The sequence below is a fragment of the Mobula hypostoma genome, chromosome 15 (assembly GCF_963921235.1).
Source record: "Mobula hypostoma chromosome 15, sMobHyp1.1, whole genome shotgun sequence".
Classification (NCBI taxonomy): Eukaryota; Metazoa; Chordata; class Chondrichthyes; order Myliobatiformes; family Myliobatidae; genus Mobula; species Mobula hypostoma.
In genome coordinates this window covers 13158365-13186080 of record NC_086111.1, presented here as the reverse complement: position 1 = coordinate 13186080, position 27716 = coordinate 13158365, and the positions used below count along the sequence as shown (strand labels likewise).

General features: G+C 43.0%; 1 protein-coding gene across 5 annotated transcripts in view; it reads left to right on the top strand.

Moving 5' to 3' along the window:
• Positions 1 to 27716, top strand: part of cacna2d2a (calcium channel, voltage-dependent, alpha 2/delta subunit 2a) — a 1072053-nt gene that overhangs the window by 617317 nt on the left and 427020 nt on the right. For 4 of the 5 annotated variants that reach the window (XM_063067753.1, XM_063067751.1, XM_063067750.1 and 1 more), the window contains exon 5: positions 17541 to 17585. The exons of the other annotated variant lie outside the window; for it this stretch is intronic. In XM_063067753.1, coding sequence (XP_062923823.1) covers positions 17541 to 17585 — 45 coding nt within the window. The remainder of the gene's footprint in view (positions 1 to 17540; positions 17586 to 27716) is intronic. 5 annotated transcript variants of the gene reach the window in all.

Below are 27716 nucleotides of genomic sequence, written 5' to 3'. Positions count from 1 at the left end.
TCTGTAAATGTAGGATTGGCTTGAATGGGGCACCATAAAGCAGGAAGGAACCACTTGGCCCATTCAATCCATGCTGTTCACCCATACAGCAATGCATTCAGTATTATACTCTTTCTCTATCCCCCTTGAGGCCCCATGTGCCACCTAGGCACTAAGGGTTCAAACGACGACGACTATCTCCTTTGCCCCACAAACTTGCTTCAAGGATCAAGAACTAGCTTTATTCACGATATACATTTATGTATGTAAAGAGTTTGCTGTAGTGCATCGGTCACAGTGCGGCATACAACTAAAGACAACATTCAACCATTATAAAAATGAAGAATTATATATTAAAAAAGCTAATAAAGTTAGAGGTTGAAGTACAGATATGGAATAAAATGTGTGTAAACACATGAATACCAGTGTGTATTTACAATGTAAACAGCATTATAAAAATGGTTTAAAGTGCAGTGACTGAGGGGGTAAATGTAGAGGGGGGGTGGGGAGCTAACTGGAATGGTTGATCAGATTAACTGCCCTGGGAGAAGAAACCTTTAACATGGCGTGGTTTTTGATTTAATAGCTCTACAGTGCTTTCCAGAAGGGATCTTATAGAAAAGGTAGTTTGCGGATGGGTAGTGTCCACAATGATTTTTTTCTGCTTGCTTCTTTGTCCTGATTACATACATGGCCTGCAGTGATGGTAGACTGCAGGACTGCCAGTCCTGCCAAATGGTTTCAGCCTGTTTTTTTCCATAGATGCTGGCTGGCCTGCTGAGTTCCTCCAGCATTTTGTGTGCGTTGCTCGGATTTCCAGCATCTGCAGATTTTCTCTTGTTTGTGACTGCATTCAATGACCTTTTCTGCTGACCTGAGAGTTCAATGTAGTTTTTGTGTATTGTGAGAAAATGCTGCACCAAATCAGACAGTAATAGCTGATGTGAGGATGCTCTCTATGATAATTGAACCAGTATGTTCTGAGGAAGTTGGAATTTCACCAAATGATGCAAGAACCACATCCTTTTCCAAGCCATTTTGTTATGAAGGAGATGCGGTTCTCCCACATCTCTATTCCCTTAGCCCTGCAAGCTTATTTCAAAGATTTTCCCATCCGCTTCTTTGTCCTAGACGCATACAAATCCTGCTGTGGTGGTAGACTGCAGCCAATGATCTTTCCTGCTTGCTGCAGAAAGTGAGTCACTTTGTTCTTGTAATCTTTGACTGTGTCTCTTTCCACTTCTGTTATGAGCAATGAAATCCAGGCCATCGCTTGACACATCATCCCTTATCTCTTGCCCAGAACTTTCACCTTCAGCTGAAGAGAGCACTCTTCCTCCACCTTACATAAACCTGCTGGATTCCTACCACCTCCCTCATGTCTCCTCTCAGTCTCCTTTCCTCCATGGAGAACAACCCCCGGATTCCCCAACCGGACCTCGTTACCAAAATTTTTCATTTCCTGAAACATTCTGGTTAAATTCTCTGCGTCCTCTTCTTACAGAACTCCTTACAGAACGATGCCAGAATTAACTCCAAGCTCTGAAATTCCCCAAGCTGTAAAAGTGGCACGCTTACAACTGTGCTACTGAGGCACCCACCATTTACTAAGAGATACAGTGCAGAATTGGCCTTTCCGGTCCTTCGAGCCACGCTGACAACAACCCCTGGAGAAATCAATATTCATGCCATCATGTTGGCAGGATGGAATATAAAGTGTTGCTCCTCCACACTGAGGGTGCCCTCATCTTGGCACATGTCGGAACAGGAATGGAAATCGGAATTAAAATGTTTGGAACGAGGAAGTCCCGCTTGTGGCGGATGGAGCAGAGGTGCTTGGCTCCCAATTTACGACAGGTCTCACCAATACAGAGGAGGCTGCATCACAGGTGAAGTGTTGCCTCACCTGGAAGGACTGTTTGGGGCCTGAATGGAGGTGAGGGAGGAGGTGTATGGGCAGGTGTAGTACTTGCAGGATTACTGGGCCTGTTCCTCTCCCTAACTAAATAATGACAAACAAGAGAAAATCTGCAGATGCTGAAAATTCGAGCAACACACACAAAATGCTGGAGGAACTCAGCAGACCAGGTAGCATCTCTGGAAAAAAGCACAGTTGATGTTTGAGGTTGATAACCTTCTGCAGGACTGGCCAAAAACGTCAGCTGTACTTCTTTCCATAGATGCTGCCTGGCCTGCTGAGTTCTTCCAGCATTTTGTGTGTGTTGCTCCGATTTCCAGCTACTGTAGCTTTTCTCTTGTTTGTGATTAGAACCATTTATTCCCAATCTTTGTCTCCCACTCGGAGCGTAGATTGGGAGACTACTTTGCCAAGCATCTACGTTCAGTCCACCAGAACCAACATAGACTGGGAAACTGCTTCACCGAGCACATATGCTCCATCTGCCAAAACAAACGGGATCTCCCAGTGGCCACGCATTTTAATTCCACTTCCATTCCCATTCTGATAGGTCCATCCATGGCCTCCTCCACTGTCGCGATAAGGCCACACTTAGGTTGGAGGAACAACACCTTATATTCCGTTTGGGTAGCCTCCAACCTGATTACATGAACATCGATTTCTCAAGCTTCCAGTAATACCTCCCCTCCACCTTCAGCATTTTCTATCCCCTTGTCCCTCTCTCATGATATCTTTTTGCCTGCCATCACCTCCCTCTGGTGCTCCCCCCCTCCCCCCCACCTTATTTCTTTCTTCCATGGCCTTCTGTCACTTTCACCAATCAACTTCGTAGCTCTGTGCTTAATCCCTCCCCCTCCAGGTTTCACCTATGGCCTGGCCGTTCTCTCTCCCCTCCCCCCATCTTTTAAATCTACTCCTCAGGTTTTGTTCTCCATTTCTGCTGAAGGGTTTCGGCCCGAAACGTTGACTACTTTTTTCCATAGATGCTGCCTTGCCTGCTGAGTTCCTCCAGCATTTTATGTGTGTGCTTAGATTTCCAGCATCTGCAGATTTTAGAGCTAGAAAATAGAAAACCTGCAGCCCAATACAGGCCCTTCAGCCCATAATGCTGTGCCGAACATGTACTTACTTTAGAAATTACGTAGGATTACCCATAGCCCTCTATTTTTCTAAGCTCCATGTACCTATCCTAAAGTTTCTTAAAAGACCCTATCGTATCTGATTCCACCACCGTTGCCAGCAGCCCATTTCACGCACTCACCACTCTGCGTAAAAAACTGACATCTCCTCTGTACCTGCTTCCAAGCACCTTAAAACTGTGCTCTCTCATGTTAGCCATTTCGGCCCTGAGAAAAAGCCTCTGACTATCCACACGATCAATGCTTCTCATCTTCTCATACAGCTTTATTTTTTCTTGTTTGGGTCATTAGTTCCCTGTGTCTGTCAAATCTGATCTGAAGGACAGGTAATTCCTGCCAAATCTGACTCTGTTTCACCGAGCGAGTCTGATGAAGTGGTTTTGACCCACACAATCAGATGAGACAGCTGCTGTGGATCACAGTGTTTGGCTTGGTGATTGTGGAGTCTACAACCAGTGCATGATCTGACTGGTTCACCGTAAACAACTGTCAGTTCTGACTGTGTGGGCCCCAACAAGCACCAAGCCAAACACTGTGGTCCATAGATGCTGATTCATCTAATCATAACCACTTAATCAGACTCCATCAGTGAAAATAAGTACAGCACTATCAGGATCCATCTGGCTGAAGTTCCTAGGAAGATTTCACCATGCGCAGGATAGATATGTCCCACAGAAGAAGTTATTCTCAAATGGCAGGGGTAAGCAACCGTGGCTAACAAGGGAAGTTAAGGACTGCATAAAAGCCAAGGATAGGTAGCAAAAGTGAGTAGGAAGTTGGATAATTGGAAAGCTTTTAAAATCAAACAATAGGTGATAAGAAGGAAAAGATTTAATATGAGGGCAAATTAGCCAATAATATAAAGCAGGATAGCAAAAGCTTTTTCAGTTATATAAAGAGTAAAAGGGTGGTGACCGTTGATATTGGACCACTGGAAAATGATGCTGATGAGGTAGTAATGGGAGGACAAAGAAATGGCAGATGAATCTAATGGGTACTTTACATCAGTCTTCACTGTGGAAGACACTAGCAGTGTGCCAGAGGTCTGTGAGTGTCAGGGAGCAGGAGTGAGTGCCATTACTATTACAAAGGAAAAAGTGGTAGGCAAACTCAAAGGTCTTAACGTGGATAAGTCACCTGGACCAGATGGCCTACATCCCAGAGTACTGAGGGAGGTTGCTGAAGAGATAATAGCTGCATTGGTCATGATCTTTCAAGAATCACTTGATTCTGGCATGGTCCTGGAGGACTGGAAGATTGCAAATGTCACTCCACTCTTTAAGAAGGGAAGAAGACAAAAGAGAGGAATTATAGGCCAGTTAACCTAACCTCAGAGGTTGGGAAAGTGTTGGAGTCCATTATTAAGGATGAGATTTCAGAGTACTTGGAGACTAATGATAAAATAAGTCAAAGTCAGCATGGTACCTGCAAAGGGAAATCTTGCCTGACAAATCTGTTAGAGTTTTTCAAGGAAGTAACAAGCAGGGTGGGCAAAGGAGAGGCAGTGGATGTCACTCATTTGGATTTTCAGATGGTGTTTGATGAGGTGCCTCACATGAGGTTGCTTAACAAGATAAAATCCTATGGTGTTACAGGAAAGGTAATGCCATGGATAGAGGAATGGCTGACAGGCAGGAAGCAGCGAGTGGGAATAAAAAGGGACCTTTTCTGGTTGGCTGCCAGTGACGAGTGGTGTTCCTCAAGGGTCAGTATTGAGACCGCTGCTTTTCACATTGTTTGTCAATGATTTGGATAATGAAATTGATGGCTTTGTGGCAAAGTTTGCGGATGATATGAAGATAGGTGGAGGGGTAGGTAGTGCTGAGGAAGCAATGCGATTGCAGCAAGACCTAGACCAATTGGAAGAATGGGCAAAACAAAGTAGCAGATGAAATACAGTGTTGGCAAATGTATGATAATGCATTTTGGTAAAAGGAACAATAGTGCAAACTCAACATAATCTGCAGATGCTGGGGTATAATACTACATAACAGTCCAAACTATTATCTAAATGGGGAGAAAATTCAAACATCAGAGGTGCAAAAGGAATTGGGAGTCCTTATGCAAAACTCCCAGAAGGTTAACTCACAGGTTGAGTCTGTGGTAAAGAAGGCAAATGTAATGTTGGCATTTATTTCAAGGGGAGTAGAATATAAAAACAAGGAAATACCGTTGAAGCTTTATAAGACACTAGTCAGGTCACACTTGGAGTACTGTCAACAGTTTTGGGCCCCATATCTCAGAAAGGATGTATTGTCATTGGAGAGGGTCCAGAGGAGGTTCGCGAGATTTATTCTGGGAATGAAAGGGTTAACATATGAGGTGTGTTTGGCAGGTTTGGGCCTGTACTCACTGGAATTTGGAAGAGTGTTTGAGGATCTCATTGAAACCTATTGAATGTTGAAAGGACTAGATCAGGTGGGGGTGGAGAGGATGTTTCCTCTGGTGCAGGTATCCAGCAACAGAGGGCACAACCTTAAAATTGAGGGATCACCTTTTAGAACAGGCGTAAGGAGGAATTTTTTTAGCCAGAGAGTACTGAATCTGTGGAATCCTCTTGTCACAGATTGGGGTCCAAGTCCATGGGTATATTTAAGGCAGAAGTTGATCATTTCCTGATTGGCCAGGGCATCAAAGGATATGGTGAGAAGGCAGGTATATGGGGGTTAAGTAGGATCCGGGATCAGCCATAATGGAATCGCGGAGCAGTCTTAATGAGTGGATGGCCAATTCTGCTCCTATGTCTTATGGTCTTATGATCTTATGATCTGCCCATCATTCTTCACCCAATCTCAGTTCATCTGCTCTTCCCAGACCAGCTATACCTCCTCTCTTCATTATATCGGCCATCTCCCCTCTTCATTTTGGTTCTAATGCAGGGTCACGACCTGAAATCTCAACAATGCCTTCACCCTCCCCCACCCGCTGTTTGGGAAGGGATAGGAGTTTGACTCGCAGAGTTCCTCTGGAAGATTGTTCTTTGTTGCAGCATAACCTGCCTGTCTGTTGCCTCAACAACTATGTATTCTGACTTTGTAACAGTTAGATCTATTTGGTTACCCAAGAATAGTCAAATCTGATGACAGACGTTACTGATACCTTCCAAATCCAGCAATTACTGGCTCTACATGTTTGCAACACCTTGCCAATTCTTACAATATTGTCCCCAATAACTACTGAATCCAACTGTGTAGATCTCATCAATAACTGCTATGTCTGACTGTACTGTCTATGTAACATATTAGTTCCTACTGCTACATCCTGCAGTCAGGCCCCTCGTTTAATCTGATCTGAAACACACTGTAGCACCCAGTAAACTTAGTTATGCTGTTGGTCACATTGGGTCTCTCCTGCCTAATTTCTGCACACCATTCAGCTGCACTCTTCTTATATCTGGCTATTGACTGTGGCTGTAGGACAAGCAAGCGTGAGCTCTTGGATAAAACTACATCAAGTAGTGGATACAGCCAGCTGCATTACCAATAAAGCCCTCCCCACCAGTGGGCACATCTGGATGGAGCATTGTCTCAGGTTTACAAGGAACACTGTTGCAGGAAAGCAACATTCATCATCAAGGGCTCCCATCATCGAGCCCTTGGTCTCTTCTCGCTGCTGCCATCAGGAAGGAGGTACAATGAGCCTCAAGTCCCACACCACCAGCTTCAGGAACAGTTATTACCCCTCAACCATCAGGCTTTTGAACCAGAGGGGATAACTCCAACATTGAACTGATTGCACAACCTATAAACTCATTTTTAAAGATGCTACAACTCACGTTCCTGATATCTGTTGCTTATTTGTTTATTATTACTATTAATTTTTTTCTTTTCTTTTTGTATTTGCATTGTTTGTTGTTGTTTGTCCATTTCTGTCATGTATAGTTTTTCATTCATTCTATTGTGTTTCTTTATATTTACTGTGAATAAATATAAAGAATTTCAGGGTTGTATATGGTGACATGTACTTTGAAAACAAACTTACTTTGAACTTTGAGATGGAACTTTGAGGGAGTGTGGGCCTTGTTCCTGATATAAAAGGAACAAGACCCACAAAGAAAAGCAGTAACATTGAGGTTGTCATAGAACACGACAGCACAAAAATAGCACCTTCCGCTCATCTAGTCCATGCTGAACCATTAGTTAGCCTAGCCCCATCGACCTCCATACCCCTCCCATCCATATACCTATCCAAATTTCTCTTAAGTGTTGAAATCAAATCTGCATCCACCACTTGTGCTGGCAGTTCATTCCTCACTCTCACCACTCTCAGAGTGAAGACCCAGTGCAGAGACCTGACTCTGTGACTGTCCTCTGCTAGGTCATTGCAACCCCCCACCACCCAACCCCAACAGTATCCAAAGCATGTGCTTTGATACATGGTTCATTTTTTCTTCTGGTGCCTTCAACATCTTGCATCATCTTCATTAACCCCCTGTATATCTTTGTTCTCCTGTGAAAACCTTCAGTTACTGAGAACCATATTTTGAATTGAATTGAATTGACTTTATTACTTACATCCTTCATATACGTGAGGAGTAAAAATCTTTATGTTACGTCTCCGTCTAAATGTGCAATCTGCAATTATAGTAATTTATAATAAATAGCATGTACAACAGGATAGTCAATATAACATAGAAATACAGTTACACAGACATGAATTAAGCAGTCTGATGGCCTGGTGCCCCAGCACACAACAGTAAACATGATCGCACTGGCCACCACAGACTCACAGAACATCCTCCTTTAACATCTGCCGGACGATGCTGAGGATGTTCTACGAGTCTGTGGTGGCCAGTGTGATCATGTTTGCTGTTGTGTGCTGGGGCAGCAGGCTGAGGGTAGCAGACACCAGCAGAATCAACAAACTCATTTGTAAGGCCAGTGATGTTGTGGGGATGGAACTAGACTCTCTGACAGTGGTGTCTGAAAAGAGGATGCTGTCCAAGTTGCGTGCCATCTTGGACAATGTCTCCCATCCACTACATAATGGACTGGTTGGGCACAGGAGTACATTCAGCCAGAGAGTCATTCCACCGAGATGCAACACAGAGCGTCATAGGAAGTCATTCCTGCCTGTGGCCATCAGACTTTACAACTCCTCCCTTGGAGGGTCAGACACCCTGAGCCAATAGGCTGGTCCTGGACTTATTTTCTGGCATAATTTACATATTACTATTTAACTATTTATGATTTTATTACTATTTTATTACTATTTTAACAGATTATTATCTGAATGGTGGCCGATTAGGAAAAGGGGAGGTGCAACGAGACCTGGGTGTCATTATACACCAGTCATTGAAAGTGGGCATGCAGGTACAGCAGGCGGTGAAAAAGGCGAACGGTATGCTGGCATTTATAGCGAGAGGATTCGAGTACAGGAGCAGGGAGGTACTACTGCAGTTGTACAAGGCCTTGGTGAGACCACACCTGGAGTATTGTGTGCAGTTTTGGTCCCCTAATCTGAGGAAAGACATCTTTGCCATAGAGGGAGTACAAAGAAGGTTCACCAGATTGATTCCTGGGATGGCAGGACTTTCATATGAAGAAAGACTGGATCGACTAGGCTTATACTCGTTGGAATTTAGAAGATTGAGGGGGGATCTGATTGAAACGTATAAGATCCTAAAGGGATTGGACAGGCTAGATGCGGGAAGATTGTTCCCGATGTTGGGGAGGTCTAGAACGAGGGGTCACAGTTTGAGGATAGAGGGGAAGCCTTTTAGGACCGAGATTAGGAAAAACTTCTTCACACAGAGAGTGGTGAATCTGTGGAATTCTCTGCCACAGCAAACTGTTGAGGCCAGTTCATTGGCTATGTTTAAAAGGAAGTTAGATATGGCCCTTGTGGCTACAGGGGTCAGGGGGTATGGAGGGAAGGCTGGGTTCTGAGTTGGATGATCAGCCATGATCATAATAAATGGCGGTGCAGGCTCGAAGGGCCGAATGGCCTACTCCTGCACCTATTTTCTATGTTTCTATGTTTCTATTTAATTATTTATGGTGCAACTGTAAAGAAAACCAGTTTCCCTCAGGATCAATAAAGTATGACTATGGTGGAAGAAGATGTCCTGGCTTTTATGCTGTGGTACCGTTTCCCAGATGGTAGCAGCTGAAACAGTTTGTGGTTGAGGTGACTTGGGTCTCCAATGATCCTTTGGGCCCCTTTTACACACCTGTCTATGTAAATGTCCTGAATAGTGGGAAGTTCACATCTACAGATGCGCTGGGCTGCCCGCACCATACTTTGCAGAGTCTTGTGATTGAGAGAAGTACAGTTCCCATACCAGGCAGTGATGCAACCAGTCAGGATGCTCTCAATTGTGCCCCCACAGAAAGTTCTTAGTTTTACACCTATATATATATATACACCTATAGTTGTTTATGTTAGGAAATATTTTGGATAGTCTCTCCTTTGTTAAATAATAACAGTGAACAATTTTAAATTGAATTAAACAGTGATTGGCACATATTGAAGAATAATTGATCCTTTTCAAAACTCGCAACCAGTCTTCATTAACAAAGGTCATATTAAGTTCTCTCTCCCAATCTTGTTAGTGAGAGGTTATCTTTTTGTAGTAAAAATACATTATAAATTCTTCCAATGGAACCTCTCACTAAAGGATTCATATTTAAAATAGTATCTAACAAATCAGATTCTTGCATATATGGAAACTTAGATAAGTATTTTTGTAAAAAAATGTCTAACCTGAAAATATTGCAGGAAGTGTGTCTGAGAGAGAGAATATTTGCTAATTAACTCTTCAAAAGTCATCAATCGACCACCACAAAATAAATCGGCAAAAGAACAGATCCTGTTATTTCTCCATAAGAGAAAAATGGGATCAGTGATTGAAGGTTTAAAAAGAAAAATTTGATATAAAGAGCTAGACAATTTAAATTGTTTAAAATTAAAAGAGTTGCGAAACTGAAAACAAATCCATGAGGACTGTTTAATAACAGGGTAGAGATTTAGATCTGGAATTTTAGCAAGTTGGTAATGGAGCTCCTAATAATGAGGTTAAATGAAATTGTTTGATACCTTTTAATTCCAAATCAATCCAAGCTGGTTTGGAGAGACTATCCAAAATATTTCCTAACATAGACAACTATTGTGATGGGTGTAAAACTGAAGTAGCCATTTTGTCACATATGTTCTGGTCATGTTCTTCATTAAAATCTTTTCGGAAATCTTTATTGTCTACAATTTCTAAAGCTCTGAAAATTAATTTACAGCCTAATACTTTGACTGTCTTATTTGGAATAGTTCCGCATCATAGTCAGGGTATTTCATCTTCAGACCAACATGTAAATGCATTTGTCACATTGTTGGCAAGAAGGGCTATTTAATTGAAATGGAAAGATACCTCTGTCCTATATTAATTCAATGGTTTTCCCAAGTAATGTTATGTCTTAGCTTGGAAAAAATTTGAAGTAGAACTTCTGATCCTCGATTCAATTTTGAGAGAAGATGGGGCTCTTTTGCCAAATATTATCATTTAATTTGAATTAATTTATATGGTTTTCTTCCAATCTTATTTTATATAAATGTGAATTGGCGGTTGATGATTTTTCTTCTTTATATATATAGATGATTGTAAGATGTATTTTTTTCTCTCTTTTTTTCTTCTTTTTTCTTTCTCTTGTAGTTACTGGGGTTTTTTCTTTTAGTAGTTAGGGTTCTCTTTTTCCTTCTTTTCTTTTAAATTTTTTTTCATTATCATATATTATTCTTTTTTGGATAATATATGATAAGTTTTTTTTTTCAGCTTTATTAACTGTATATATATCAACTTGCTGAAATCTTGTACCATTTTAAAGCTGTAGAAGAATATGTATCAATAAAAAGATTTTAAAAATGAGGAAGTTTTTTAGAATTTGGGAGGGGGCATACCAAACTCCTTCAACTGTCTGACGTGAAAGGAGCACTGTTGTGTCTTTTTTACCACACAGCCGGTATGTACAGACCACGTGAGATCCTCACTGATGTTTATGCCGAGGAACTTAAAGCTGTTCACCCTCTCCACCCCATATCTATTCATATCAATAGGAGTTAGCCTGTCTTCATTCCTCCTGTTTTCCACAACCAGCTCCTTTGTTTTTGCGACATTGAGGGAGAGGTTGTTATCTTGACACCACTGTGTCGGGGTGATGACTTCCTCTCTGTAGCTGTCGGCTTTGAGATTAGGCCAATCACTGTAGTGTTGTCAGCAAATTTAATTAGCAGATTGGAGCTGTGGGTGACGACACAGTCATGGGTATACAGAGAGTAAAGGAGGGAGCTTAGTACACAGCCCTGAGGGGCAGAGGTGAGGGAGCCTACTCTTACCACCTGCCAGTGCTCTGACAGGAAGTCCAGGACCCAGCTGCTCAAGGCAGGATAAAGGCCGAGGTCTCTGAGCTTCTTGTTGAGCCTGGAGGGAATTATGGTGTTGAATGCTGAACTGTAGTCCAAGAAGAGCATGCTCACACAAGCAACCCTCTTCTCCAATTGTATAAGGACAGTGTTTTCCTAGATGTTTTGAGATTACTGCTGTAGATCGGTGCAAAAGGACAGTAAACTGTCCTTGTTTTGTTTCTCTACATTGTTCAGTGTGGCACACAATGTTTAAAGTATCTAAAACATTCACAAAATAAAGTCCACTTCAAAGCAATCTGCACTTAAATGTCTGATAAAACATCATTCCTGTATTGGGCAACAAAAGCTCTTCTAAAACCCAGCTCAATACAGGACTGTCCTCTGTGCCTATGTGATAGGATGTCTAAAGAGTGCATTGAATGTAAATATTTTTAATCTTCAATAATCTGCATGGAAACTATTAGATGCTGTTGCATTCTTTCACTTTTTGAATTGCTGCCACATACCATCTACAAACATCAAACACAATTCATACATTCCCAGAAAGTATTTGTCTGGGTATAGTTGGAGGGACCTGAGATCTGGAGGAAGCTGTATGAACCCGAAGATCACTCATCTGGACTATTGCTGTTTTCTAGCCTCAAATCACCTATTCACCTTAGTTCCACAACTCTTACCTCTTTGAATAAATTAAATTTGCAAACCCAGTTTTGACAATTTCGTTTGACTTTATTTCAACACACTTTTCGTCCCTCTTACCTCCGGGAGAAGGTTCAGGAGCTCGAAGACTCGTACGGCCAGATTTGGGAACAGCTTCTTTCCAACTGTGATAAGACTGCTGAATGGATCCTGACCCAGATCTGGGTCATACCCTCCAAATATCCGACCTGCCTCTCAGTTTTTTTGCACTACCTTACTTCCCATTTTTCTATTTTCTATTTATGATTTATAATTTAAAATTTTAAATATTTACTAATTTTAACTATTTTTAATATTTTTAATATTTAATATTTGTAAACCAGGGAGTGTGAAGCGCAGAATCAAATATCGCTGTGATGATTGTATGTTCTAGTACCGATTGTTTGGCGACAATAAAATATAAAGTATTTGGGAGGATTTGTTAAATTCTAGATTTCCATAACCTTGTGCAGCCTTCTACGCTACCTTTAACCAAATATTAGCTGGGCAAGGACAGTATTATTCAATATCCATCAGGCACTTTCCTAACTTCATCTCCTCGGTTGATCCTATTCTTCCTCCCCTCCTCCTTTCTTCTTTCCCTCTTTTTCATTCCTCCTCATCTTTGTCTGCTATATGGTGGTTGACTAATGGGCAGAGAACTGTAGACTAGCAGTGAGTTCAAATCTTCCTACCATGCACTTCCTGTGCTCCTTTCTCTCTTCTTCTGGTCTCCCCCACCCTGCAGTACTGCACCCCTCCCACTTTACTGAGTTTCATTACTGTCCCCAACCTGTTGCCAGCTCCCATCATCCACACACCACACCTCCTTATCTCTTACCTCTCCCCCAACTAGTTCCGTCTGTCCATCATTCCTTCCTTATCCTATTCCACTTATCACCTTAACAATTTCCAGCCTCTTGTTTCTACTCGTTACTGTTGGATCCTAATGCTTTTGTGATCCAAAGATTCTTTGGAAGTCAAGCAAGAGGCACAAACTTGTTGCTTCCAGCCATTTTATTAAGCCTTACGAGAGTAAAGAAGGCAAAGAAGGAGAAACATTGAGAAAACAAAGAAAAGGCAGGATGAATAAATAGTCATGGTCTTCTCAGACCGGACTAGGGATAACAGCAAATTCCAGTGAGAAGATTGAACCTATTAAATTGCAGGTTTCATGTGGTGTGACACTTGCAACTGAAAAATAAGAAGTTTCTAGAAAAATACAGAAGCAGCTATACCATAATTACTGGAAAATTCACTGAACAATTACATGTACAGTATGTAGGTGATTATTTAAAATACAGGCAAGCATAGGAAAGTTACACCCTAATCCAATATTATCTTCCAGCCTCTCTCTTGACCTCTCTTCTTCCCAGCATGGTTCAGCTGTTCATCATCCATCTTGGTTCCATCTATCACCTACAAGCTCCTGCCTATCATATGTATTTCAGATGTGTCCTTATCGAAGATAAATATGGCTGAAACATCTTCCTCTGCCTCTGATGTTTGAGCAGTGTTCGGGATGGTAGTTTCACACTGGCAATAAGCTAGACTTTCGATGCATTAGCTTGTTAGTTTATTTAGAACATGATGAATATTTAGGTGAATTGCAAATAAAATACACAGGTTGCATGGTGTCAACTGTGAATGTACATGGGTTTTGCTGGATGCTTTGCTATTATATCAAGGATGTCATGATGTATGTGTGGAGGATATATAGTGATTATGTCAATTATATGGTATATATATTAATGATATGGTGGATATCCTGATTATATTACGCACTCTTTGGTGATTACACATGACTATATCAATGACTTTATGCAGAATATATTAATGAATATAAACTGCGTGTGTCTGTACTTACATGGCAGGTGTGTCAATTACATATTTAGGTGCGTCAGTGAACATATGGGGGCATATCAGTGATTATGTGGTGAGTTTTGCAGTGATTACAGGTGAGTGTGTCAGTGATATGAGGTGAGTGTGTCAATGATTATGTGCTGAGTGTGTCAGTGATTATGTGGTGAGTGTGTTAGTGATTATGTGGTGGGTGTAACAGTGATTATGTGGTGAGTGTAACAGTGATTATCTGGTGAATGTGTTGGTGATTATGTGGTGAGTTTAACAGTGATTATCTGGTGAGTGTGTCGGTGATTATGTGTTGCGTTTGTTGGTGGTTATGTGGTGAGTGTAGCAGTGATTATGTGGTGAGTGTAACGGTGATTATCTGGTGAGTGTTTTGGTGATTATGTGGTGAGTTTAACAGTGATTATGTGGTAGGTGTGTCGGTGATTATGTGGTGAGTGTGTCGGTGATTATGTGGTGGGTGTGTTGGTGATTATGTGGTGAGTGTGTCGGTGATTATGTAGTGGGTTTCTTGGTGATTATGTGATGAATGTGTCAGTGATTATGTGATGGGTTTGTTGGTGTTTATGTGGTAAGTGTGTCAGTGATTATGTGGTGGGTGTGTTGGTGATTATGTGGTGAGTTTAACAGTGATTATGTGGTGAGTGTGTCTGTGATTATGTGGTGGGTGTGACAGTGATTATGTGGTGAGTGTGTCGGTGATTATGTGGTGAGTGTGTCGGTGATTATGTGGTGGGTGTGTCGGTGATTATGTGGTGAGTGTGTCGGTGATTATGTAGTGGGTTTGTTGGTGTTTATGTGGTGAGTGTGTCAGTGATTATGTGGTGGGTGTGACAGTGATTATGTGGTGAGTGTGTCGGTGATTATGTGGTGGGTGTGTCGGTGATTATGTGGTGGGTGTGTTGGTGATTATGTGGTGAGTGTGTCGGTGATTATGTAGTGGGTTTGTTGGTGATTATGTGGTGAGTGTGTCTGTGATTATGTGGTGGGTGTGTCGGTGATTATGTGGTGAGTGTGTCGGTGATTATGTGGTGAGTGTGTCAGTGATTATGTAGTGGGTTTGTTGGTGATTATGTGGTGAGTGTGTCGGTGATTATGTGGTGAGTGTGTCGGTGATTATGTGGTGGGTGTGTTGGTGATTATGTGGTGAGTGTGTCGGTGATTATGTAGTGGGTTTCTTGGTGATTATGTGATGAGTGTGTCGGTGATTATGTGATGGGTTTGTTGGTGTTTATGTGGTGAGTGTGTCAGTGATTATGTGGTGAGTGTGTCTGTGATTATGTGGTGGGTGTGACAGTGATTATGTGGTGGTTGTGTCGGTGATTATGTGGTGAGTGTGTCGGTGATTATGTAGTGGGTTTGTTGGTGATTATGTGATGAGTGTGTCGGTGATTATGTGATGGGTTTGTTGGTGTTTATGTGGTGAGTGTGTCAGTGATTATGTGGTGAGTGTGTCTGTGATTATGTGGTGAGTGTGTCGGTGATTATGTGGTGGGTGTGTCGGTGATTATGTGGTGAGTGTGTCGGTGATTATGTAGTGGGTTTGTTGGTGATTATGTGGTGAGTGTGTCTGTGATTATGTAGTGGGTGTGACAGTGATTATGTGGTGGTTGTGTCGGTGATTATGTGGTGAGTGTGTCGGTGATTATGTGGTGGGTGTGTCGGTGATTATGTGGTGAGTGTGTCGGTGATTATGTGATGGGTTTGTTGGTGTTTATGTGGTGAGTGTGTCAGTGATTATGTGGTGGGTGTGTCGGTGATTATGTAGTGAGTGCGTCGGTAATTATGTGGTGTTGTTTCCATGATTAGATGGTGGATATGACTGATATATGCCTGGGGGTGATGATCATTATATGTGGGCGCATTGTGTAGGGATACTTGGGGATAATATTCGAGGTATCTTACTGATTATTTGCAGTTGTCATTCATTCAGCTTTTCCTGCTGTGTTTTGGCTTTGACATCGGTTGAAAATGGCACCTATCTGCATTCACCGTGTACAGTACTCCTATTTTTCTTGTGTGTTTGGAACTTTGAAACTAATTTGAATTACTGTTAAAATTAATAATGAGACAGGGTTTTTCTGGTGTCCTCTATAAGGAACTCTGATCTTCTCTGTCAGATTTGCTTGGTTGAGTTTAACATTCTCACACAGTTCTTCATAAATATGCCACTATTTTTTTAATGAAGTGCTGGTTCATTGAATCAAATCTCTGCACCTTCAGAAACCCTATCCTATTAGAATCTGACTAAATTAAAACCTTTTATTGAAAAGCTGTCTTCCTCACATGGTTCTAAAGAATTTCATGAGGGTATTTAATAATTTCAAACTCACCATTTTCCACAAATTAAACACGAACTGTGTGTGCACCCTCCTGCCTCTTGCACTCCCCAAATCCACACTCACAACAGTTGCAATGCTGTCACTTGATCTACTCACAGAGGCAAGTTGTAAAAACACACTTCAGGAAGTCTGATGCATTCACACTGAGGGAACCCAACACATGCACCAAGGAAACTATAACCATATAACAATTACAGCATGGAAACAGGCCATCTCGGCCCTTCTAGTCATTGCCAAACTCTTACTCTCACCTAGTTCCACCAACCTGCACTCAGCCCATAACCCTCCATTCCTTTCCTGTCCATATATCTATCCAATTTAACCTTAAATGACAACATCGAACCTGCCTCAACCACTCTTGCTGGAAGCTCATTCCACACAGCCACCACTCTGAGTAAAGAAGTTCCCCCTCATGTTGCCCCTAAACATGTTACCCCTCATCTCTAATGAGAGGTCAGGTCATATGTTTATGCTGAGGGAACCTAATACGCTAACATTGTTCACACACACACACCCACACACACACTCACACGTATACATTAACCCTACCAGGACTCTTTCACTCAGGAATCCTGCTGTATCATCCAGGAGTTTGCAAGCACAAGCTAATCTGCACAATCACTAACCAATATCAAATAATCCTAATTATTGCAGTTAGACTTAGAGACTGTGAAGGAACAGGCCATAACTAAAGAATAGCATTGGTCTTCCAACACCCAGAAAAGGGAATTTGGCAATGTTTACTTGAAGCATGTGTGAATGTTACACATTAATATCGGGCACAATCCATGCATTGGAACATTGCCAAATCATAACAGCAGAAAACTAGTGTTCCAACATAAATGAGGTATGATTTAGTGTAAAGTAGACATATCCATGTAATTTTGAAATGGTAAGACACTAGTTGCCTTGGCAATACCAGCACAAGCCCACGTGTGTCTATTTACAGCTGTTCTGGTTGCAGGGTGCTGATTATCCTGTGAAAGGCAATTTTGTTTCGAAAGCAATCAGTTTAAACATTCAGGATGGAGTGACCAACAGAAGAGGAATTTAGACTAGTTTGTGACTCTGAGAAAGATTGATCACAAGGCAAAGTTGAGTTAGAGAGGTCTGACAGAATGGTGAACCATACCAGAAGATGCAGCCACCGCAGGGAAAAGCATCTGATCTGTAGAACCGTTGCCAAATTGAATATTGGCTACTGGTCAAGGACACACTAATCTGAAGCCTTTTTTTTATTTATTCTTATATTTTTTTTAGGAACGAGACGTTTTATACTTTGATGCAAAAGCAGGAACATCTGATGTAAGTCCAGAAGTTGAATATTCGTTGCATGTTTGACATTCAACTTTCGGCTGTAATTTCTCTGTCTTTGGTGCTGTAAGAGGTCTTGTCTCAGTGTGGTGTGGGAGACAGGGAACGAAGGAGCAGGCCACTTTACTAACTTCTTGATAGGAGCTGATAGCTTCGTGGGGCAAGGTAATTCAATAGACCGTCATCCCAGCCTTCCTTCCCCACCCCACCTTTCCGTAGTCCAAATAAGGCATCAAAGTCCTTGCCCTTACAGTGAGTGGCCAACCCACACAGACCATGAAGATTTAGTTCCTGCTGTGCTGAGTTGCCCATCCTCTGTGGCAGAGCTTCTGAATCTAGAAGGAAGACAACAGGCAGAATGGAGGTGCCTGGTAGTACCCCCGTAGTTGCTTCTGGCACCATGGAAGTTAGTGCTCACCATAACTAAATGAGCTACCCCATAAGCACAGATGAGGATTTCGACACGTGTTTAGGAATCAGAATGTCGCTGGTGCTTGTTGATCTGTGTCACAGGAAGGGTAAGGATCGGGAGAGAGGTGTTGAATGAAGGTGCATTTGAAACACTGAATCTGGGCTCTTGATAGGACAATCCATCCAACGCAGGTCGTCCAACATGTGGAACGTGGTAGAGCGAGGCAGCAAGAGTCTCAGGTACAAATATATAAGAAAGAAGACCAGGAGGTTTACTAACCAGTCCACTACTGACGGACTGTGATTTGTGTTCATCTTCACATTCATTCTTGAGGGAGCAAAGAGGAGGAGACCAATTCAGAAAAAGCAGATTCCCATCCGGTCCCCAGAGTGATGCTGGCATTTGGCATATGCTATTTGCTGCCTTCATGTTGTGTGTTTGTGTTGTTTGCTGTGTATGTGACAGTGTCCCTACAGTTATTTCCCAACATGGTGAATTGTTGCCAAATGCTTTGTGAAACAGAAGACTGAACAATGTGTCTTTTTCCACTTGTACACTCTCAAATGTCACTCAGAAATATTTTGGTTAATATGCATTTCAGTGCAACTGAAGGTAAGTGTTGGAACACTGCCCAATCTGGAACCCTGTGTTCACAGCAGCCTCTCTCTGGTCAGTCATAGAAACAGATCTTATGAAGATCGCATGGATGAACTACAACAATTGTTCATCCCAGTTTGGCAAAAGAATAAATCAAGGAAGGTAGTGCACCCGTGGCTGACAAGGGAAATTAGGGATAGTATCAATTCCAAAGCGGCATACAAATTAGCCAGAAAAAGCAGCTCACCTGAGGACTGGGAGAAATTCAGAGTTCAGCAGAGGAGGACAAAGGGCTTAATTAGGAAGGGGAAAAAAGATTACGAGAGAAAACTGGAAGGGAACATAAAAACTGACTGTAAAAGCTTTCATAGATATGTGAAAAGAAAAAGATTGGTTAAGACAAATGTAGGTCCCCTACAGACAGAAACAGGTGAATTGATTATGGGAAGCAAGGACATGGCAGACCAATTGAATAACTACTTTGGTTCTGTCTTCACTAAGGAGGACATAAATAATCTTCCGGAAACAGTAGGGGACCGAGGGTCCAGTGAGATGGAGGAAATAAGGGAAATACATGTTAGTAGGGAAGTGGTGTTAGATAAATTGAAGGGATTAAAGGCTCCTGAGGATTGGAGGGTGGCTAATGTAACCCCACTTTTTAAAAAAGGAGGGAGAGAGAAACCGGGGAATTATAGACTGGTTAGCCTGACATCAGTGGTGGAGAAAATGCTAGAGTCAGTTATCAAAGATGTGATAGCAGCACATTTGGAAAGCAGTGAAATCATCGGACAAAGTCAGCATGGATTTGTTGAAGGAAAATCATGTCTGACGAATCTCATAGAATTTTTTGAGGATGTAACTAGTAGAGTGGATGGGGAGAACCAGTGGATGTGGTATATTTGGATTTTCAAAAGGCTTTTGACAAGGTCCCACACAGGAGATTAGTGTGCAAACTGAAAGCACACGGTATTGGGGGTAAGGTATTGATGTGGATAGAGAATTGGTTGGCAGACAGGAAGCAAAGAGTGGGAATAAACAGGATCTTTTCAGAATGGCAGGCAGTGACTAGTGGGGTACTGCAAGGCTCAGTGCTGGGACCCCAGTTGTTTACAATATATATTAATGACTTAGATGAGGGAATTAAATGCAGCATCTCCAAGTTTGCGGATGACACAAAGCTGGGCGGCAGTGTTAGTTGTGAGGAGGATGCTAAGAGGATGCAGGGTGACTTGGATAGGTTAGGTGAGTGGGCAAATTCATGGCAGATGCAAATTAATGTGGATAAATATGAGGTTATCCACTTTGGTGGCAAAAACAGGAAAACAGATTATTATTTGAATGGTGGCCGATTAGGAAAAGGGGAGGTGCAACGAGACCTGGGTGTCATTATACACCAGTCATTGAAAGTGGGCATGCAGGTACAGCAGGCGGTGAAAAAGGCGAATGGTATGCTGGCATTTATAGCGAGAGGATTCGAGTACAGGAGCAGGGAGGTACTACTGCAGTTGTACAAGGCCTTGGTGAGACCACACCTGGAGTATTGTGTGCAGTTTTGGTCCCCTGATATGAGGAAAGACATCCTTGCCATAGAGGGAGTACAAAGAAGGTTCACCAGATTGATTCCTGGGATGGCAGGACTTTCATATGATGAAAGACTGGATCGACTAGGCTTATACTCGTTGGAATTTAGAAGATTGAGGGGGGATCTTATTGAAACATATAAAATCCTATTGGGATTGGACAGGCTAGATGCAGGAAGATTGTTCCCGATGTTGGGGAAGTCCAGAACGAGGGGTCACAGATTGAGGATAAAGGGGAAGCCTTTTAGGACCGAGATGAGGGAAAACTTCTTCACACAGAGAGTGGTGAATCTGTGGAATTCACTGCCACAGGAAACAGTTGAGGCCAGTTCATTGGCTATATTTAAGAGGGAGTTAGATATGGCCCTTGTGGCTAAAGGGATCAGGGGGTATGGGGGGGAAGCCTGGTACAGGGTTCTGAGTTGGATGATAAGCCATGATCATACTGAATGGCGGAGCAGGCTCGAAGGGCTGAATGGCCTACTCCTGCACCTATTTTCTATGTTTCTATGTTTCTATGACCCAACTCCTCCGTGCTGACCAAGTTGTCCAGCTGAGCTACTCCCATTTGCCTGCATTTGAACCGTATCCCTCTGAACCTTTCCTGTCCACGTATCTGTCAAACGTTGAACGTATAGTGAGAAGTGTTCAAGATTATGCACCATCTGTTGTTTAGGTATCACTTAGCACTGAGTTGTGTGTTTGGACTCTTGCACACCGAGGAATTGACATTGGCAACAATGTCATTTCACATCATCCTAAAGAGACCCAGGCAGACCAGTCAGTCTCTTCTTGCAATCAACTTCTCTAAAGGTTAAGGAAACATGTTGGCTGACAAATCAGCATATTAGACCATAAGATGTGGGAGCAGAATTAGGCCATTCAGTCCATCGAGTCTGCTGTACCATCCCATCATGGCTGATCCCAGATCCCACTCAACCCCATACACCTGCCTTCTCGCCATATCCTTCGATGTCCTGACTGTTCAGGAAACTATCAACTTCCGCCTTAAATATACACACGGATTTGGGCCTCCACCGCAGTCTGTGGCAGAGCATTCCACAGATTTACTACTCCATACCTCTGTTCTAAATTTTGAAGCTGTGCCCTCTAGTTCTGCACACCCCCACCATAGGAAGCATCAGGTCCACATTCACCCTATCTAGTCCTTTCACATTTGGTCAATTTCAATGAGATCCCCATGCATTCTAAATTCCAGTGAGTACAGGCCCAAATGCTCTTCATATGTTAACCCCTTCATTCCCAGATTCATCCTTGTGAACCTTCTCTGGACTCTCCAATGACAACGCATCCTTTCTGAGATATGGGGCCAAAACTGTTGTCAATACTCCAAGTGCAGCCTGACTAGTGTCTTATAAAGCCTCAGCATAAGACACATTATGTTGCCACTACATAAAAGGTAAATTCCAGAGTTGTACTGACAGCTGGCATTAAAATAGGTTGCTGTGAAGGAAAGTGCAAGGAGTCATTGGTCAGCAGATCATTTAGCGCTGTACATGCTGCCTTGATTGTTGATGGCATTATTGCAGTCGGTGAGGTTTATAGGTCATGACTGTGTTCCGATCCACCATTACTGGTGTTGTCCTGGTCTGACAGTGTGGAGTCTACTGTGACGTACGAGCTGACCATATGGACACTGTTCTTTTTTTGTCATCAAAATGTACATGAATGGGAGTTATACTAACTGCTGATTACCAGTTTCAAATCCTGGTCAGCATTAGCAGCTGATCTCAACTACGTTGTCACATCTGACTCTCAGGATGAGGAGATTAACCATGGTTACTGCTGCTCCTTGCTGCCCAGGGACTCTGCTGGGTGTGATGAGGTAGAGAATAGGTAAGAGCAAGGAGAGCACAATGATATATCTGTATTGTAAAAGTGCGCTGGTGTTTCTCAGAAGTGCTTTCAAGCTAAAAGTGAAACCAAAAAGAAATCAGGGCAGAATAAAGAGATAGACCAAGGAGTATATTAAAGGGAAAGGAGGGTACAAAGGGAACTGAGGAACTTAAGCAAGGATATAGTCACCAGTGACAGAGAGATGAAAATTGTCATAGAGACAAAGAAAACCCTGAGAATATCTTTGTACGTGTGTATGTATTACAGTGTAGCCATACAGAAAGGAAAGATCCTTTGGCCCACTGATTTCATGATAGCATCAATGACCATTTACACTAATGCTACTTTAATTTTTTTTAATTGCCGTCAACTCTCCCCAGATTCCACCGCCCAGCTACACATTAATGTGAACCATTAAACCAGCAACCTGCGTGTCTTTGGGATATGGGTGGAAACTGCAGCACCCAGAAATTCACTTGGTCATAGGAGATGGATGCAAACTCCACCCAGACAGCCTTGAACCTGGGTCCCCGATGCTGTGAGAATGCAGTTCTGCCAGTTATGCCACTGTGTCACCCTGTGTTGCAAATGTACAGGAAGATAGAATTAGAGACGCCTGGAGGTTGAAGGGTTGAAGAAGGTCTCAGGGATAATGAGGAATGAAACCATAAACAGTCACATGGTATACTCTGTTCAAATAATGCACAAAATGGGCTGGACAAGGTGAACTTGACCAATTTAGCACTCCATCTCTTTTTATAATAGATCTTTGGCTAGCGACCAGTCAGAAGTTTTAAGAGGAGGTGATTTCACTCAGGTCAAATGCCCGAGTAGAAAAAAGAACGGTGGGTCACAGCAGCATAATAGAGCTTTGACCAGCGACCAATCCGGACATTGGAAGTTTTGAGAGGAGGTGATTTCACTCAGGTCTACTGCCCGAGTAGAAAAGGGAGCAGTGGTCACTGCAGCATAATAGATCTCTGACCAGCAACCGATTGGCGCTTTGGATTGATTAGCAGGAGCAAACTAAAGGAAGGCAGGGGCAAGTGCAGTGACCATCATCTGACTGGACTTAGTCAGAGTGGTGATCTTGGAGCTTTAGCTCTTTGAGGCTTCACACAGAGAAATCAAAAAAAAGAAAAGCTCAAGGTGTTGCAATGCGCAGCGACTGGAAGCGGAGGAAGCGGACCCAAGTGCAGCACACAGGCACAGAGACTTGAGACGGGAATGGACTTGGACATGAGCTGGACACGAAGCCTTGACTTGGACTGGACACGGAGCCTTGACTTGGACTGGGACTCGTAGCCTTGACTTGGACTGGACACGGTGCCTTGACTTGGACTGAGACTCATAGCCTTGACTTGGACTGGGACTCGTAGCCTTGACTTGGACTGGACACGGTGCCTTGACTTGGACTGGACACGGAGCCTTGACTTGGACTGGGACTCGTAGCCTTGACTTGGACTGGACACGGTGCCTTGACTTGGACTGAGACTCGGAGCCTTGACTTGGACTGGACACGGTGCCTTGACTTGGACTGAGACTCATAGCCTTGACTTGGACTGAGACTCGTAGCCTTGACTTGGACTGGGACTCGGAGCCTTGACTTGGACTGGGACTCGGAGCCTTGACTTGGACTGGGACTCGGAGCCTTGACTTGGACTGGGACTTGGAGCCTTCAAGACAAAACAACGACAGACCACTCGAATCTCAGCTCTGAGCAGTGGCAAAATGGCCGGCAACACTCAGCTGGACACGAGATGACAAAAACAAACAACAACAGACAATGCGAATCTTGACACGGAGAAGCTCATGAAGACGGTCCCTTATTCTTGGCGGCTTGGAAGACGGTTCCTTATTCTTGGCAGCTTGGAAGACGGTTCCTTATTCTTGGCGGCTCGGAACATTCATCATTGCCCTGGCTACGGTGACGGACCAGCCCCGAGTAGCTGTAAGCTGGAGTTTTTATGCTGCCGGTTCGAATGAGGATCAGGTGCCCTAATCAAGGAGCCCGCTGGAACACAGGGAAAAGGAAATTAACTGAAATGAGTAGTTAACTGACCGGACCATGACACAAGGGTAAGTTTCTTTCTCCTTTCCTTCTTTCTATCTGCTCAGCTCAGACAATAGAGAGGCCAGGCAGGATAGTTGAATGCTTCTTTTGTGGAATGTGGGAAGGCAGGGAGTCCTCCAGTGTCTCTGACGATTACAACTGCAGGAAGTGCATCCAGCTGCAGATTCTAATAAACCACATTAAGGAATTAGAGCTGGAACTAGATGAACTCTAGGTCATTCGGGAGGCTGAAGGGAAGATAGATAGGACATATAGAGAGGTGGTTACACCCAAGGCGTGGGACACAGGAGCCTGAGTGACAGTCAGGAAGAGGAAAAGGGTTAAGGAGCCAGTGCAGAGTACCCCTGTGGCCATTCTCTCAACAACAGGTATATCACTTTAGATACTGTTGTGGGGGGGTTAACCGAACAGTGGACTCAGGTCTCTGGCACTGCGTCGGCTCTGTGACTCAGAAGGGAAGAGGGGAGAAAAGGGACACTGTGGTGAGAGGAGATTTGTTAGTTAGGGGAATGCACAGGAGATTCTGTGGGCAACAAGGAGATGGTATGTTGCCTCCCAGCTGCCAGGGCCCAGGACATCTCAAGCAGAGTCCTCAGCATTCATATGTGGGAGGGAGAACAGCCAGAAGTCGTAGTCCATGTAGGAACCAATGACATGGGTAGGATGAGTGATGAGGTTTTGCACAGAGTGCTAAGTTAAAAGGCAGTACCTCCAAGGTTGTGATCTCAGGTTTGCTACACATGCCACACGCTAGTGAGGCCAGAGCTAGGAAGATTATACAGTTTAATACGTGGCTAAGGAGTTGGTGTAGGAGGGAGGGCATAAGATCATTGGATCATTGGTTTCTTTTCCAGGGAAGATGGGACCAGTACAGAAGAGATCGTTTACACCTGAACTGGAGGGGGACTAATATCCTAGCAGGAAGGTTTGTTAATGCTGCACAGTGGGGTTTAAACTAGAGTTGCAGGGAGATGGGAACCAGAGTCCCAGAACAGTTAATGGAGACGTTGTGGAGGCAGACCTCAAACAAAATTAGGAATCAAAAGGTTAGGCTTGTTGCGACTAGTGTCCTGAGCTGTGTATATTTCAATGCAAGAAGGATCATATGAAAGGTGGATGATAGTGCAGAAGATGAGGTAGCTGGTTTACAAACAGAGGCAAGGTGCAGGGAGGAGAGGCTGTTGATAGGGCAAAATTACAGTCAATAGAATCAGTTGCAATGTAAAAGGCAGACAAAATCAAAAAGGTTGAATACAGGACTGAAGATGTAATATTTGAATGTGTGCAGTATACAGAATAAGGTAGATGAACTTGTACCACAGTTACAAACTGGCACGTATGATGTTGTAGGCATCACTGAATCATGGCTTAAAGAAGATTATTGCTGGTAGCTTAATGTCAAAGGGTTCACATTGTATCCAAAGGACAGGAAGGCAGAGGAGGAGGAAATGCTCTTCTGGTAAAAATGAAATCAAATGATTAGATAAAGGTGACATAGGGTTGGAAGGTGTTGAATCATTGTGGATAGAGTTAAGGAGCTGCAAGGATAAGAAGACCTTGATGGGTGTTATATACAGATTCCCCTCCAGCGGCAGTAAGGATGTAATCTACAAACTACAACAGAAAATAGAAAATGCATGCCAAAAGGGCAATGTTAGAATAGTCCTGGGGGACTTCACTATGCTGGTAGCTTGGGAAAATCAGGTTGGTGCTGGATTACAGGACGGGGAATTTCTAGAATGCCTATGAGATGGCTTTTTAGAGGAGCTCATGGTTGAGCCCACTAGGTGATCAGCTATTCTGTTGGGTGTTGTGTAATGAATCAGAATTGATTAACGCACTTAAGGTAAAAGAACCTTTTGGGGTAATTTGATCAGATTCACCCTGAAATTTCAGGAGAAGCTAAAATCAAATGTTTCAATATTACAGTGGAGTAAAGGGAATTACAGAGACATGAGAGAGGAGTTGTCCAGAATTGATTGAAAGAAGACTGGCAGGGATGACAGCAGAAAAGCAATAACAGGAATTTCTGGAAGTAATTTGAAAGGCGCAGGACATATACATCCCAAAGAGGAAAAAGTATCCTACAGGAAAGATGACACAACCGTGGCTAACAAGGGAAATCAAAGCCAACATAAAAGCCAGAGAGAGGGCATATAATAGAGCAAAAATTAGTGGAACATTAGAGGATTAGGAAGCTTTTAAATACCAAAAGAAGGCAACTAAAAAGTCATTAAGAAGGTAAAGATGGAATATGAAAGTAAGCTAGCCAATAATATCAAAGGGGATACCAAAAGTGTTTTCAGATATATAAAGTGTAAAAGAGAGGCAAAAGTGGATATCAGCGCTGGAAAACAACACTGGAGAGGTAGTAATAGTGGGCAAGGAAATGGTGGATGAAACAAATATTTTACATCAGTCTTCATTGTGGAAGACACTAGCGGTATGATGAAAGTTCCAGGTGCCAGGGGTATTGAACTATGTGAAGTTACCATTACCAGAGAGAAGGTTCTTGGGGAACTGAAAGATCTGAAGGGTGATAAGTCACCTGGACACGATGGTGCACCCCACAGAGTTCTCAAAGAGGTGGCTGAAGAGATTATGGATGCATTAGTAACGATCTTTCAAGAATCACGAGATTCTGTAATGGTTCTGGAAGACTAGAAATTTGCAAATGTCGCTCCACTCTTCAAGAAGGGACAGAGGTATAGGGAAGGAAACTATTGGTCTGTTAGTCAGACCTCAGTGGTTGGGAAGATGTTGGAGTCAATTATTAAGGATGAGGTCTCAGGGCACTTTGAGGCACATGATAAAATAGGCAGAAGTCAGCAAGGGAAAATCTTGCCTGACAAATTTGTTGGAATTCTTTGAACAAATAACAAGTAGGACAGACAAGGGAGAATTGGTGGATGTTGTGTACTTGGATTTTCAGAAGGTCTTTGACAAGGTGCCACACATGAGGCTGCTTAACAAGCTGTGAGCCCATGGTATTACAAGAGCATTTCTAGCATGGATAAAGCAGTGGCTGATTGGCAGGAGGCAAAGAGTGAGGATAAAGGGAGCTTTTTCCTGTTAGCTGCCAGTGACCAGTGGTCTTCCACAGGGGTCATGTGTTGGAACCGATTCTTTTTAATGTTATCCATCAATGATTTGGATGATGGATTAATGGCTTTATTCCAAAGATTGCAGATGATATGAAGAAAGGTGGAGGGAAGGTAGCTTTGAGGAAATAGAGAGGTAACAGAAGGACTTAGATCAGGGTTTCTCAACCTGGGTTCTGTGAGAGGTCACTGGGGTTCCGCAAGAGGTGGTTATTTAAAAAAAATAAAAACATCGTTTTTTGAACTTCGTGCGGTGCTCGATGATAGCACACACAGTGGTGGGCAGTAACCAAACAGCCCTGTTACCACTCTCAGCCCAGAATGGCAGTCCGCAGTTGGACAGTGATTATTCTCAATTTTTGACGTGAAGTACGACAGGCTGTTGATAATTGGTGAATACTGTATAACACTGAGGGAGGCCGGTAGGCTGATGGGGAGTGTTTTATTACACTGAGGGAGGAGGGTAGGAGGACAGGGAGTATTGTAGTACAGTGAGATGGT